This window comes from Akebia trifoliata, chromosome 16 (assembly GCF_017979445.1).
Source record: "Akebia trifoliata isolate Shusen 1 chromosome 16, ASM1797944v1, whole genome shotgun sequence".
Classification (NCBI taxonomy): domain Eukaryota; kingdom Viridiplantae; phylum Streptophyta; class Magnoliopsida; order Ranunculales; family Lardizabalaceae; genus Akebia; species Akebia trifoliata.
The window spans coordinates 22,334,502-22,351,591 of record NC_141390.1 but is presented as its reverse complement, the minus strand read 5'-3'; the positions used below and the strand labels follow the sequence as shown (position 1 = coordinate 22,351,591).

General features: G+C 32.8%; 2 protein-coding genes across 2 annotated transcripts in view; both read left to right on the top strand.

The window, feature by feature from the left end:
* The first annotated feature begins 5,613 nt into the window (after positions 1 to 5,613).
* On the top strand, positions 5,614 to 8,264 carry LOC147382887 (uncharacterized). Its single transcript, XM_086429350.1, has one exon. The coding sequence runs from the start codon at positions 5,621 to 5,623 to the stop codon at positions 8,132 to 8,134; it is 2,514 nt and encodes an 837-aa protein (XP_086285476.1). The 5' UTR covers positions 5,614 to 5,620; the 3' UTR covers positions 8,135 to 8,264.
* A 7,692-nt stretch (positions 8,265 to 15,956) lies between these two features.
* Positions 15,957 to 17,090, top strand: part of LOC147382886 (uncharacterized) — a 3,123-nt gene continuing 1,989 nt past the window's right edge. Inside the window, exons 1-5 of the mRNA XM_086427239.1 lie at positions 15,957 to 16,155; positions 16,255 to 16,323; positions 16,427 to 16,510; positions 16,611 to 16,715; positions 16,790 to 17,026. Of these exons, the coding sequence (XP_086283365.1) occupies positions 16,034 to 16,155; positions 16,255 to 16,323; positions 16,427 to 16,510; positions 16,611 to 16,715; positions 16,790 to 17,026 (617 nt within the window). The 5' untranslated portion in view covers positions 15,957 to 16,033. The remainder of the gene's footprint in view (positions 16,156 to 16,254; positions 16,324 to 16,426; positions 16,511 to 16,610; positions 16,716 to 16,789; positions 17,027 to 17,090) is intronic.

The following is a 17,090-nucleotide window of genomic DNA, read 5'->3' as shown; positions in this document are numbered from 1 at the left end:
GGATATCTATTGACATTATGTGGAGCCATACTATTTTCAGATGCATCGGGTAATACTGTCGACAGTAGTCTACTACATTTATTTAGGGATCTATTTCTTACGTCATGTTATGCTTGGGGTGCTGTTGTTCTTGCATTTTTGTATTATTCTCTTGGCAAATTTGTAATGAACGAGGGAAAATGACCATCGAGACTTATGGGATGTACACCGTTATTACAAGTATGGGCACACGAACGATTACCAATAGGTAGGCCCATACTTACGAGTGATGATCTTTCATTCCCTCGAGCGTGTAGATGGATGGCACATAATATGATGTATATTGGTAGTCCGCATCATAGTATTTTACCATATCGGACCGAGTTGGATTTTCTTCTTCTCTCTATGGTAAATATAAATATTTTTAATTTATATGTTTAATTAAATTATTATTATGATATTTCTTCTCATTTATTTAATTATTTATTCTTCTTTAGGTTGTATGGACCCCATATCTTCATACTATAGGTAGAGATATCGATATTATACGTATAACTCATGATATGAGTTTGCATCAATATTTTTACACACTGTATTGTATCATCCTGCGAATAGATGTATGCAACAATTCAATTTACAACAGTTTATCCCGGATCCTGTCCAACAGTAGGTTACATTGAGGAGGGGAACAATAGATACCACAATAATGTTAGATTGAGAAGAAAGATTTATTAGATTTCTCGTACATAGTCAATTATGTGAGGATTTGCAAGGTAATTTTAAAAAGTGAAGTTCGGTTATGTCAATTATGTTAATTATGTTATGACTGACATGGTAATTTTAAAAATATTTAGCTAATTGGTCATCCGAGGAATTTCAGAAATAGTACTGTCCTCGGATGCATAATCCGACGCTGCATTTTCTTGAGCCACGATATATGCCTCGTGGTTATATGGATAACTTGTACGCATTATACAAAGACAGATGTTATAACGTGGTAATTTATAACATTTATTTTAATAATTTAATTTTTTTAATAAAAATTTATATCTAACATAATGTATTATTTTTCAAGCCGATGTTCTTAATTCTTTGACTTCGCAGATCCGTGAGATGGATGTCAATGGATGAGTCATAAATCAATTGGAAGCTGCTATCTCGACCTTAACATTGCTACTGCCTTTGCCTCTTCAAATACTTAGATCGAGTGAGCCTGTCTATACAGTTTCACAACGTCGACGTAAGCCTGAGCCTGGGCCTGAACTTGAACCTGAGCCTGAGCTTGAGCCTAAGCCTGAAGATGATGATGACGATGAAGATGAAGATGAAGATGAGGAGGAGGAGGAGAACGATGACGACAACGAAGAGGGTGGTGATGAGGAGTCTGGAGGGCAATAGGATGAGGAGTCTCGAGAGCAGCAATATGATGGGATTGGATATTACACACAGATGAGTCAGGGTGATTATATTCTAGTACATGTTGATCAACATGAGGAAATGATGCGTGCAAATCTTGGGACAAGTTATTTTTCATCTTTGTTGGATCCCCCTTATGATATACACTCATCATTTTCTCCTTTAGAGCCATATCATACACAATACTCACAGACTCTAGATGCTCCAAATCTTCAGTCATCATCTTAGCATGCACATGAATATCAGATGCAATACCTACAGACTCCACAAAGTCCACTGGCTCCACATCTTCAGTTATCTCAGCCCCTATCTGCTGAAGAATTAGATATTGTTTTACCTAGATGTAATCCAGGAAGAAACGTGTCTAAAAAATCAGCTTGAGAATTATTAAAAGGTGATTGTAATCAAGGCAAGAACTGTCATTTTTAATCGTTTATTATGTTATATATTACGATTTGGTCAAGAGTTATTATGTTTGTTTGCCACGTGATTAAGTTTGGATTCGAAATATTTACCATGTAATTAAGTTTGTCACGTAATTAAGTTTGTTACATGATTAAGTTTAGATTTCCCCCCAATACTAAACCATCCCTAATGAATTTATAGAAAATCATTATTCATATATTTTCTCAGTTCACCTAATGCAAGTTATGTCCACAAAAGATTTAGATTTCCCTCCAATACTAAACCATCCCTATGCAAGTTATATTTTCCGACTCCACCCCCAAATTAAAAAGTGGTAAACTCAACACTAAGTGATGAGCTCATTACTAAGTGGTAAGCTCAATACTAAGTTATAAAGTGGTGAACTCAACACTAAGTGGTGAGCTCAACACTAAGTTAAAAAGTGGTGAACTCAACACTAAGTGATGAGCTCATTACTAAGTGGGGAGCTCAACACTAAGTTAAAAAATGGTGAACTCAACACTAAGTGGTGAGTTTGATGGTATTTACCATGTGAACTATATTTTTAAATTCGCATTTGAGCTATATTTTACATTTTGCCACATTATTTATTTGTTAAATAAAATAACATAAGTGATGAGTTCATTACTAAGTGGTGAGCTCAACACTAAGTTAAAAAATGGTGAACTCAACATTAAGTGATGAGCTCATTATTAAGTGGTGAGCTCAACAGTAAGTTAAAAAGTGGTGAACTCAACACTAAGTGATGAGCTCATAACTAAGTGGTGAACTCAACATTAAGTTAAAAAGTGGTGAACTCAACACTAAATGGTGAGTTCGATGGTATTTACCACGTGAACTATATTTTTAAATTCGCATTTGAGCTATATTTTACATTTTTCCATGTTATTTATTTGTTAAATAAAATAACATAAGTGATGAGCTCAATACTAAGTTAAAAAGTGGTGAACTCAATACTAAGTGGTGAGTTCAATGCTATTTACCACGTGAACTATATTTTTAAATTCGCATTTGAATTATATTTTACATTTTGCCACGTTATTTATTTGTTAAATAAAATAACATAATTATAATATAAGAAACTCAATATTTGTTTACGAGGTTCGTTGCATAATCTAGCAACTACGTCCCCATATTCTTACGAACTACTCCATTATTTTCATACGTATATATTACATCTCAACTTACAAATTTATATACAAAATTAAACACAAACATTTAAACAAAATTAAAAAATTACAATTATTTTCGAATTGAATTTCTACATGTAGATCGATTGTATCCAATATTTTCGCAACAACTACAATGTAATGGTTGTACATTTTGAACGTCAATCTTCTTTTTGTTTACCTTTGGACGATCAGGTCAACGTCGAGTCATAGGCGACAATATTTGTTCTTTTCGTTGAGGAGGATTTTCTAACTCATATGGATCAGAAATACCTTCCATAGAAGTTGCATAACAATATTTATATCTTTCAACACTAAATTCGTTAGAACAAAATTGATATTTATCCCATCTTTTCATATCGCATACTTTTATTGCATGTTGGCATGGAATAAGTGTTTGAGCCCATTTGCCACAAGTACAATATCTATTATTCATTTGAAGTATATGCGTTTTGAATTTCTCGCGATCATATACTTCAAATCTCATATCATTAATAGTTAAAAGTTCACAACTAATAGCTTTTTGTATTCTTTTTCGAATTTTATTTTCTATCCTTGGAGCTAATTGAGAATCCCAAGTAATACTCTTTGATCTATGTTTATTATGTAATTCAATTATTTTATACCTAATACTCTAATAATCTGGTTATTGATTTCATACGCAATTTTAATATCCATGAATTAGAACTTTTATTTGCATTTGATCTTATTATTCTAAAATGAGGTATTGGATAATGACTTACTATCCAATGAACTAATGCATGTATCGGATCTTCCTCTGATTTATAAATTCTTTTTAAATTTGGTTGAAAATGTTGAATTCAAAAAAAATGAAATGATGAAGGAAAATATTTATTAATTGTAAATATTATTCCTTTTTGTTTATCTGAAATAAATAAAATTTTATTAAAATCGTAAAATCTATGTGACATTTCAAAATAATTTAAAAATCATTCCCAAGTATCTTTATTTTCTTGTTCAACTATTGCATATGCAAGTGGCAAAATACCATAATTTGGGTCGTGAGCAACAGCAGCAAGCAGTATACCTTGATATTTATCTTTTAAAAATGTACCATCTAATCCTACAATTAGTAAACATCCATTTTTAAAATCATTTATACATGCTTTAAAAAATATAAAAATACATTGAAAATGATTATTTAGACTAATTTTAATAAAATAAAAACTTTATGAATTTGTTTCTAAAATAGTTTGACATTAATATTCAATAATTTTATATTCCTCAACTTCACAATCATGTATTTCACGATTAACTTTTTCTTTTGCTTTCCAAACTTTTATATATGTGATAGATACATTATATTCATCTATAATATCAGCCACTATAGATTGGGGAGAATAAAATTGATAATTCCTTACTCGAGTTAATATTTTTTCTTTTATCCAGTTAGTACTAGCTTGAGGATGAGGTCGTGAATCCATTATACCCATACATGTGTGGGTTGTGTTAAATTTGCGTATAGTAAATAAATCACCATTTGAATTTTTTTTTGCATATATGCGCCAATCACAGTTTAGAACATCTCATTTAACTATAACATTTTCTTTATTATTAATAACATATTTTATTCTAAAATTATTTTTAATAGTTAATACAATTATTTTTTCTCTTAATTCAATTACATTACTAAAAATTTTACCAATATAAATATCGAATATATTTTCATCATCGTCGGATGACGAACTCAAATTATTATCAACAAATTCATTTACATCCCTCTCATAATCATTTTGTATTGTAACATTACATTGATTTGTATTGTATGCAATATTATGATCTATATCAGTATTTTGAATATTTATTTTTAAAAGATAAGATTTAATTTGTAAGAAAAACAATATTAGTGTTCAAAGGAACTAAGAAATACTCTTGTTCATTAACCGTCATTATTTACTTTTGGGATAAGACCTTAACAATGTTGATCTAAAGAATCTTTAAAAAAAAAAAATTTACTAAGAAAAAAAGCAATATCCTTATTATTCATCAAACACAGGTCTCGTTCAATTACTCTAATAAGGTCCATGATAGAAGAAAGAAGATTTTATTAAGAAAAAAAGTAATATCCTTTTTATCTGTCAAACACGGTCACATTCCCTTATTTCAATTAGGGCCGTGATAGAAGATGATGACTTTTGTAGTCTTTAAAGTGTTTTCAATTAGGGCCGTGATAGGTGATGACTTTTGTAATCTTTAAAGTGTAAAGTAAGTTACTTTATTGTATTATAAAAAATCCTTAGTTTTCACCTAAATTAGGTAATTATCACTATTTTATTTGAATATTTAATATTATTAAATATTTTTTAATTAGAAATATCTTGTTTTTATAAACTTTACCAAATCTTGAGATGACGGGGAGACAGGAGTATGCTGCTGGATTGCAAGGAAATTTTTAGGTCGAGAGAGCAGAGACACGTTGAAACGTTGTTCTAGTCAACCGTATGAGACATGTGTTCTAGTCAAACGTAAGAGATACGTTACAACGTGTTGTAGTCAAACAGAAGAGACACTTTGTGCTCTCTGTCTTCCATGTAATAATAATGGAAAATGTATTTCGTATTATAAATATAATATGGTTTTTGAGAGATAGTCATTCATTCAAGTGAGTGATGGCTATAACATTATTACATATGAAGAAGAAAAGTTTCTTCTTTGTCTTTCTGATGATCTCTTTTGCTTTTCTTCTTATAATACAACAACAGACTACTTCAGCATCAACAACTTCATCATCATCATCATCAGCACAAGCTTTGCTCAAATGGAAAAAAAGTTTGTTCAATTTGACTGGATCTATTATGGATTCATGGTCTGATGATGTCACCAATCCTTGCTATTGGACTGGAATTCAATGCGACAACAACTTCGAGATCGTCGTCGAGATCGACCTCCCTAGACAGAGCCTGAATGGTACCCTTGATGAATTCGACTTCTCCGCCTTCCCCAATCTCACATTCCTAAACCTCGGTTACAACAGTTTGTTTGGAGAAATCCCAATTCAAATTGGGTCTCTTTCAAAACTCACTTCTCTTTATCTGTATGACAACTATTTCACAGGTATGATCCCTTCTGAGATAGGAAATCTCTTAGATCTCGAAGAACTGTGGCTTTTCGACAATTACTTATCTGGTGCGATCCCACATGAGCTTAGTAATTTACAAAAGTTACAACAGCTCCTTCTTGATGAAAACCATCTAACGAATCCAGACCCGATTCATCAGTTTAAGGGCATGGCATCATTGACAGAACTCTTTCTCTCTAGTAACTCACTGGGAGATGAGGTTCCCCCATTCATCTTTCACTGCCCCAACTTAGTCAAAATGGACTTGTCTTCTAATCTTATAACAGGCCGTATTCTAGTGCAACTCTTTACTACTCTTAAGAACCTCCAAGGCCTTGACTTGAGTAATAATTCATCGGAGGGATCGATTCCATCAGAAATCAAGTATCTTACCAAACTTTATTTCCTTGACTTGAGAATGAACAAGCTCAATGGTAAGATACCCCCCGAAATTGGCCTTCTAACTAATCTCATAGCGCTTGATTTATCTAATAACCCGTTTACTAGTGGGCCCATACCATCTTGGATAGGTAACCTTAGCATTCTCAACTTACTACATCTCTCGAATACAAGCTTGCAGTGCAGCATTCCCAATGAGCTTGGATTTTGCACCAACCTTAAGTATCTTGTTCTGTCACTCAACAACCTCTCTGGTCCTTTGCCTCTTTCCATGGCCTCCTTAACCCAACTCGTAAACCTCGATATCAGTAACAATCAACTATTTGGTCAAATCTACCCATTCTTTCTGTCCAATTGGACCCGACTCTCATTCTTGAAACTCAGTGACAATAAGTTGGTAGGAATACTCCCTCCTGAAATCGGGCTTCTTCTTAATCTCGACTACTTGATCATGTTTAATAATAGATTTTCTGGGCAGATACCAGATGAGATTGGAAGGATATCAAATTTAAATTTTTTGGATTTGTCCATAAACAATCTAAGTGGACAGATTCCGGCAAAACTTGGTGATTGCAAAAAGTTATCGTTTTTGAAACTCAGTGATAATGAATTAAATGGTGAAATTCCTGAATCAATTTGCAATTTGAGTTCTGTGAATATCTTTCAAGCCTCTCGTAATAAATTGGAAGGATCCTTTCCAAGATGTTTAGCTAATTGGAAAATGATAGAAATTCTAGACCTTGGAAACAATATGTTACATGATACCTTCCCCTTCTGGTTAGGGACATTGCCTTCATTGCAGGTCCTTGTATTGAAATCCAACAGATTCTATGGTTCCATTGAACATCCTCAAACTGATTCTGATTTTCAAAAGTTGCAGGTCCTAGATATTTCTTCCAATAGATTTGCAGGACCTTTGCCTGCAAAATACTTTCAGAGCTGGAAAGCCATGATGATGGTTGGGAATGCATCCCAATTGTATCTTGGAGGTTATATTCAATATTATAATCTCTCAATTATTCTCTCATACAAAGGACAACAAATGGTACTAGAGAAAATCTTTACCAAGTTAGTCTCAGTAGATCTCTCCAACAACCTATTCCAAGGTGAAATTCCAGGAGTGATAGGAGATCTCAAATCTCTTGTTCTACTAAATTTGTCTCGGAATGACTTCGTACGTCACATCCCATCATCGCTAGGAAATTTGACTCAACTTCAAGCTTTGGATCTCTCGCTAAACAAGCTCTCGGGAGAGATTCCTCAGGAATTACTGCTTCTTACATTCCTTGGAATGATGAACCTTTCACATAACCATCTTGTTGGAAGCATACCAGAAGGCAGACAATTTAATACATTTTCAAATGCTTCTTATCAAGGTAATCCAGGATTATGTGGATTTCCATTATCAAGGCAATGCAGAGATAGCAATACGAGTTTGCCACCGACAACTTTTCCACAATTCAAGGATTCCACCTTTGCAAGTGGCTTTGATTGGAAATTTATGTTGATGGGCTGTGGATGTGGAGAAGTTATTGGCATTGTGATTGGATATACTATCTTCTGGAAGGAAAATGGATGGCTCACGAGGACTCTGGAAGGAGAACGATTTAGGCAGGGCAAAAAGTTGAAGAGGATTCGCAGACTTCAAGCGCCAAATAGAAGATGAAGAAAGATTGTACAAAGAATATTTTTTTTTCAAATGAACAACATTGTTGCCAAGGTTATTTGAAATATTTTCATAAGATGTTGTAATTGGTAACATTTGTTAATAAAAGAAGTCGTCTCTTTGACTCCAATCTAATCTTACCAACAAAAAGAAAGATAAAAATATATGATAAAAAAACATGGCATGAGCTAATTGACTAGAAGTCCTTATTAGCATCTCTATATTGTAAGGCTTGGGGTGTAAGAATTTCTTAACATATATAGAAGTATAATCTTTCTCTACATGGAAAATGGCAGAGCATGTCCTGACTCATCCCATAGATGTTGATTGCATTGATCGCAAGACTCATTTTTACAAATATTGGAGTTTCTTCTAACTTAACTATTGTTGCTTCCTTGATTAAGGGACTGAAGTCAATCCCATGGAGAGCAATGCAAGTTGCAAAGATAATTATCTGTATTGGAAAAAGATTAAGGAGTTCATATCTTATGTACACAGAGAAGCCAATGGTGTATCAAACTTCTTGGGTTCCTTTTTACGCCTTTTAGTTTCATGACATTGTTCCTTACCATGATAAACATTCCTTGAACAACTTCTTCATCGTTGTGTCAAGATGAGAGTTATTGTTTCCTAATGCACAAACACCGTGTTCTTGTCTAATTAAACATATCTTATCACTTAAAAAATGAAATTATTAAAATTTGAATGAACCAATGGGCATAAGAACGAAATGAACTTGAATACACATTGTCAAACTTAAAATAAATCTTGAAGGGAGAATTCAAATTTTAGAATGAAACATTATTTTTGAGATAGTTGAGTTAGTAGGAGGATTGGATTTTCTTTGAACATGAGATTGTTTTTTTCAACTACTGTGGCACTTAAATAGTTGAAAAATTACATTGGTTGGAGTTTTCCAACAGTTATGAGATTGAAACAAAAAAGCAATGGTACATTAGTAGTTGATACCTCTGTCAGATTTCCCAAACACTTTCTCAACCTTTTATGTATAAAACCTTGCAAGAACTGGCCGTCCAATCTCATCGGCAGAAGGATGTAGGAATTGTGGTTTAACTGATTTGTAGAAAATCTGTAAGGAAATTTACATTTATAGGGTACTTTGCATAGGAATAGAATATAAATTCCTTACAATCCTGTCAAGTTTTGAACCTTCAACATGTCTTGAAAAATTATTTGCAAAATGTAAATTGAAATTGTGTTAATTAAACAGATGTAGTTTGTACCAAAAGAGACTAATTCCAAATCTTGGAAAGGTTCTCTTCTCAACTTTGGAGGAGGAATGGATGACCAAATTCACTAAAACATGTTTCTTAATTTCTTGGTCTAATGGAAGCGAACTAAAGATTTGAATTAGTTTGATGTTGGTCTATTACTAATTTACTATAGGATGTTATCCCAAATAATATTGTGGTGTTCTCATAGAGAAATATTGTTAGAAAAAACCCTCAGATCCGAAGTATAAATCAATAAGAACACAAATAATCTCATAAGACACAAGATATATGTGGTTCAGTCAAAGCATTGACCTACGTCCATGGGCAAAAACGGCGATTTCACTGTGATAATCAAAGAAGAACATGATTACAATTTCTCTGCCTCTCGTATATCTCTCTAACTCCCTTAGGGTTTCATCTCTTACCCTTTATATACTTAGGGTTACAAAGAGGGTAAACGAGTCAGATCCAAATTCAAACCAAATGGGTCCAATATTTTGGTTGGGGGCGAATTAAATGGGTCATTAGCAGATCATCAAAAGATCTGGGTTGAATTCATGACAACTCTTCATATATCAAGAATAGAAGACATAACCCAACACATGCCAAATAAGAACTTGATGAGTGGAATCCAGAAATGAAAATAAAAAATAGCATTCTTCTGTTCTGAAGCCTAGAATATAGCTTTTCAGCCTCCATTTTTTTTATTTTTTATTTTATGGTTTGTTATGAACCTAAATGTCTTTTTTTTATATACCAACACTCGTGACAGAGTTGACTCACATGTAACAACTACAAACTTCTAATGGGGATCCCAAGATACTTTGATTAGAGTTGCAACCTTTCTCATTTACATTAGAAATCGATGTAGAATAGGTCACAAAAGGCTTCCTAGAGTGTCTAGATTAGAAAAAAAATCCAACTCTGAAAAGCAAATAACATTGCCTCCATACAACCTAATTTCTGACTAATGCAACTTTCCAACAGAGCTAATATCGCGGTGGATTATTTGGCTAAGAGAGGAGCTATGGCTAAGAACTTTTATGCGATTTTTTTTATTGTAACTTAATTCCTCATGAATTGGTAAATATTGTCTTAGATGATGTAACTTGCAACTATGTAAGATGGTTGATCCTTAATATTAGGATGGGGTCCCGTTCACAACCCAGCTCATCGATAAATATATATATATATATATATATATATATATATATATATATATATATATAATATATTTATGTGATTTGGAAAGTTTTGATTTTTTACATATTTTTTTTAAAAAATGTGCTATTTTGGTTAAGTACGACTAGATTAGGGAAGTGGAGTCAAATTAGTAGTATAAAACTTTATTTAAGTGAGGAAATTGAGTTGCAAGGCCAGGGAGTTTCCATTGAGCATGTTTTAGAAATTGAACAGGACTAAAAATTTCTAAGTGAAAATATTGTCTAAAAATATATTGAGTAACCTATAAATTTTTTGTTTCATCACACTCATGCACTGTTGACATACCTTGCAATACTTGTGCTGCTCATTGACACAATACCCTTGGGTGTGGATCATTGTTGAAAAAGCCAAAAAATGGAAATAAGTTTGTGCAGTTTTTTAAGGTGTTTAAGGTATAGAACCAATTAGCCCATTCGAATGGAGATCAAGAAACTTAAAATTTTCGTATCCAGAGATTGATAGTGGATATTTGCATTGCTTATATAGATGAATTCAAATTCCCAACATCAAGAAACTTAAAATTTTCGCATCCAGAGACTGATAATCCAACAAGATTACTTTTTTTTTTCTTCTCATAGGACTCCAGTTCAAGCTAGAAGTATATGTATATCGACTCTGTTAACTTGGATTATTTAGACCACCAATAGACTAAAATGAATAAATTAAAGATCCTCAAACGATTGAAATGGATCCCAAGTTGGTGACCCAACTATTTCAATCACATATGCATCAAGTGTTTGGTTCAACCGTCAATATCTATTATCTTAGGGTGAACTTTTAGATGGGGTGAAAAAACTTGTCAATTAGGCTACTGGACCAAGGCCAAAGTGCTTTTCATGATTGTTTGAAGCCTAAAAAATTATTTTTACTAATTTGTTTGCTAAATTAGTTTAGACATAAAATAACTACTTGAATCATATTGCTTCCTTCTTGGTAACTTCTGACTCCCAATTTCTCAAGACTGGCATGAAATTTTCTAGCTTCTAATGCAAGTCAGTCTCATTTAAAAAGCCTTCGATCATATTAAATCAACTAATCTCTTTAATGTTGAGTTCAGTTGGAAGTTTCTAAATATATTCCTCTGCTCCATATAACAGGGGTATTGATATCATCGAAGCATTGCGGCTACAAATATAGGCTTAGAAATGGCTGAATGAACAACTCAAGGTATGGATGTGTATTTCATCATAAAGGATGCACTCATTAACATGTTGTTGAGAAATCCAACACATTTTTCCTAAAGCATAGAAAATAGACATTGTGTCATTGATAGAAGTCCTATGTTTGTTCATTTTTTTATTTTACATATTTTGATACGAAGACTTGGGGTTCTTTTAAGTCTCAAAAAACTACAAAATTGTATTAATTGTGCACCAAAACATGTCGATGGCATCTATATCATTTGGATATGTCTCATTTGCTTGAAAATACGTTAAGATACATGGATTTGTATTCTTGTGCCTTAGATTTTGTTGTGTAAATGTCTTGTATTTTGTTGCACTACGCAGAGCCATGGGGGTCCTGCTGCCTGGTCAGCTGATGGGGGTGAAGGAGGTAGAGCCCTTGTTCCGAATTTTTTAAGGAATATGAATATGAAAAGGGCAATCGTGTAATATTTTATTAAGGGGATTCTGTTTTGGGGAGTTTTACTTGTTTTGGTAACTCTTGATTTTATAAATAGAGATCTCTAGGGTTGTAAAACTTAAGAGAGAAAATAGGATTGTTCTTGTTCTGTTCTGTGGACATATGCGTAATGCCAAACCACGTAAATTCTTGTGCTTTGTATTATCTTGGCAGATTTACCAAAACATGCACAACTTTTCCATTATTTACCAAAACGGTACACTGTAGCAATTAATTCCGAAAACGGTAAATTTACCGTTTTCGGAATTAATTTATTTTACCAAAACGGTAAAAACAGTAAACCAATAATTTTTTTTCCCGAAAATACCCTTTTGTTAATGTTTACTGAAAATACCATTTTGTCCTCGTCTCTTTTGATAAAAATGTCTGAAATTACAGTTGAAAGGGTTTCCTTCGAACAAGTGCAACAAGAAATCGAAGACGAAGAGGTATGACCTCTCTCTCTCTCTCTCTCTCTCTCTCTCCGTTGGATAGATTTAGAAAATATAGCAAGTTTCCCTCTCTCTCTCTCTCTATCTCTTTCCGTTGTTAGAACGTGAGAAACTTGCAAGTTTCTCCGTCTTTGTCTCTCATTGTTGTGGAAATCATGAGAATAGTTTCGATCTATCTCTCACTGTTGTGGAGATCATGAGAATAGTTTCGATTTATCTCTCTCTGTTGTGAAGATCGTGAGAAATTTGAATTGAAATTGTTTGTGTATGTGTTTTGGGGTATTCGAACCCGAGATTGTAAATTTGATTAGGTACAATTAGTAATTGAATTTTTAGACTATTTAGGATTGATGTAAATTTTATCATTAATGACTAATTTTTTGGATTGATTTGGATTTGTTAGAGTTTCATGTTTAATGTTGATTTTCTAGAGTTGTATTAGATTTTTAATGTTTAAAGAAATGCAATGATAATTTTTTTCATTAGTTAGTTTTATAAAATTTTTATAGAATTTTAAATTATAAGATGATATTTTTCTCATAAGTTAGAACTACAATTATTAGTGTCTTAGAACTTGATTATCGTGTTGCATTTAATGTGTTCGATGTATTCCTTCTTAAATGTTCGATAGAATGTGCACCATTATTTCCTAGTATTTTTATAGATTTTTCATTTTGTCACAACTAATCTCACTCTTAATATGAAAATACCATATACAAGGAGAATCTAATGAATGGATAAAAGGAAGATTTCGTTAATATACTTTTATTAGCCATCCATTCGTTGAGATAGATATAGAAAACGATGCAGACGTTAAAGAGATGTTCTTTGGAGTACCGGAAGATTTCCAAACCATATACATTTTCATAACGAAATCTCGACGCCTTGTTGAAATGAAAAATGATACCAAGCGTATGAACTATGAATTGTATCTAGTCTTTCATTTTGAGTTCGATCTCAATTCAAATATTTGCCTAGGAAAATATAGTGGTCATAATATATGTGAAGATGGTTAATTATTACAAATGAATTTATCTTTAAGTTAAGATACCTTTTTAGGGAAAGTAGTTCTTCTTCTAAAAAGGGGAGGGTTTCCTTAGGTTCCCATTTCTTACAATTCCTGTTGCAGATCAGGTTTGTTGATCTATGTTTGGATCACCATCCTGATATTTTTAGCGAGATTAGGTATCTTGTTCTTAATATTGTTAGGGATGGACATTGCTATTGGGTTTTTGTCGATATGATTCCCCTTTTTGATGTAAATTTGGCATTCATTGTTGTTGCCACACATTTACTCTGTTTCTCTTACCTCTGTCCAAGTTGAAGTCAGGATATTATTAGTTTTAATAAAAATCTGTACGTCAGGGCTCAAGATTTCAAATTCTAAATCCCCTTTCGACAGGAAGAAATAAACATTCACAATGAAATTGGACACTTCGTAGTATAACTTTGAAGCTTCACTTATTGCTTCAACCTTCCAAAATTAACCCCACCAAGCTTGTGAGTAGAAGGAAATACGACTGACTTAAGCTGAGCTTGAGCATAAAACTTTTGAGGTCAATGCTTGAGTGTTGTATGGGTGTTGGCACAAATTCATAATCTATTTGGAAGTGAGTATTATCCAAGTCTTATGCTCAGACAGAAATAGTAGTAGTGGTTTCTTACTTGTAAACCCGTGCAAACATCCTTAAAATGCTTAATTGCAGTACATTCCTCATCTTTTACACTCAAAGTGTCATATATTTAATCGATTTGCGGACAAATTGCTCAGTGGCAATAGTGTGGATTTATGCCCATCTCCTCACCATCGGTGGGGCCTATAAGAATGCACCTTTAAATACTCAACAGAGTTACCGTAGTGTTCGTGATAGTCTTGTGGATGGTGCTCCATGGTAAGGCTTCCGGCCTTTATTATTGTAACTGCTCTGTTTTTGTTCTCTATAACTCTAGATTTTGTTATTTATTATTATTTTGGGTGGGCAGCACTTGCATTGTTTAATATGTGATTCAGTTGTGTGTCCATATATGATATGTTAAATTTGCAACCAAGATATGAGATCCAGTTGTGTATGGCCGTACATGATCTTTTTTATTATATAACATCCCATGATATGGACGTATGATTACACATTACTAGGGTAAATCCTACCCACCAAATTCGTGTAATATACCTATATGCATGTAAGATAGTAATTTTCTGATTTCTGAAATATGTATAAATTAGTTTTATGTTTCATTGATTTATTAAGATACATGTATTTTGTCATACAAGTATATCACGCACCAAAAATGGTGACATAGGAAGACAATGAAAAACCTTTGAATGGTGTCTTTTAATGTACACCTAACATGTAAAGTCTACCTCAAATTTTCAGCATGTAACCAATAAAAGGTGTTGCTAAATTTTTCTTCAATGCATTTATTTATGAAATGTCGATTTTTTCATTTATACTAGCCTTACGACATTGATTAAAATAGTTGTGATCTAATGTCAGAAGGATCCTTCTGACATTGACTAAAATAGTTCTGATCTAATGTCAGAAGGCTCCTTCTGACATTTATTAAAGTAGTTCTGATCTAATGTCAGAAGGCTCTTTCTGACATTGATTAAAATAATTCTGATCTAATGTCAAAATGAGCTTTTTGACATTGAGTAAAATAGTTCTGATCCAATGTCAGAAGGATCCTTCTGACATTGATAAAATAGTTCTGATCTAATGTCAGAAGGTTCCTTCTGACATTGATTAAAATAGTTCTGATCTAATGTCAAAAGAAGCCTTTTGACATTGAGTAAAATAGTTATGATCTATTAGATTTTTAAATTTTAAAGAAATGTAATGTAATGATATTTTTTTCATTATTTAGTTTTATTGAAATTTAGTAGAATTTTAAATTGTAAGATGATATTTTTCTCATGAGTTAGAACAACAATTGTTAGTGTCTTAGAACTTGATTATCGTGTTGCATTTAATGTGTTTGATGTATTGTGTCTTAAAGGTATGATAGAATATGTACCATTTTTTGTATATATTTTTTTAGATTTCCCATTTGGTCATAAATAATCTCACTCTTAGTATGAAAATATCATATGCAGGGAGAATCTAATAAATGGATAAAAGGAAGATTTCGTTGATATGCTTTTATGATGGAGAGATTGTAGACCCATTTGGCGGGTTTAAGTATAGTGGTAAATGCAAGAATAAGTATGTTGGACGTGATATTTCATTTAAAATATTTACCGACATGATGTATGAAGTCACCGCATGTAGTCGAGATATGAGATAAATTTGAAGTTAAAATATTTGTATAGAATTAGCCCTCCATTCGTCGAGATAGATATAGAAAATGATGCAGACGTTAAAGAGATGTTCTTTGGAGTACCGGAAGATTCCCAAACCATATACATTTTCATCACGAAATCTCGACGGTTTGTTGAAATGGAAAATGATACTAACCTTATGCATACACAGAATATGTTTGAAAATAGGTATGAGACATCATAAACTCGTATCTATTATAGGAAAAAAATTATTTGTTTTATTTTATTTGTGGTTGATACGAATGATTTACGATTTTACACATGCAGAAGGGAAAAAATGTTAGAGCCGATTGTGATCCCTTCGAAGTTGTTGAAAATAGAAAGATGTGCAACTAGGTTTGTTATTTCTTTAATTTTATTTTAAATTAAGAACTTGTTGCAGTCTAAGTTATATCGATGCGATTCATCTCTAATTATTTTTTCAATCCCATTTACAAAGGAATGTTGAAGATGATCATATTTCAACAAATCCAACCAAGGGATGCAATGATAGTGGACAAATTCCAGATTCATCACCTATTAGGTTAGTATATGAAACTAGGCATACGCTAGGGCGATTCGAACCTTAAAAAATCATATATAAACTTTTCATGAATTTTTGATTCATATTGTTTTGTCTACAGTAAAGTTGGGAGTTCAATTTATCCACCTGCGCATCGAAATGTTCCAGATTCAGATCCCTCCAATCCAGACCTATGCGTCGATATTTCAGGATGTTCAACCCCTATGTATGTCTACTCGTATTACTTTCTTCAATTAATCCTCTTAGAAATATTTCTAAATTTGGCACATCTATGTTTAGGTACAATTTTCCTTCTACAATGAATTGTCTGTTTGATGGTGGGGATGTTGATATGGATGAGGGTGTTTGCTCTCGTAGAGAAAAAAGTAAATTCTTTGAGTCGCGTAATTCATCCGAAAAGAAAGTCTCAGAAAATAGTTCATGCAGTAGTTCCGACGCAAGAGAGGGAGTTTGTTGCAACGTAGACATGGGATTAGATTCTGATAAAGGATCTGATGGTGTTGAATCTGATAATATGTGGGAAAAGCTTATGATGAAGGATACGATAGCCCAATATTTGAGGATGAATTTATTGAGTTTT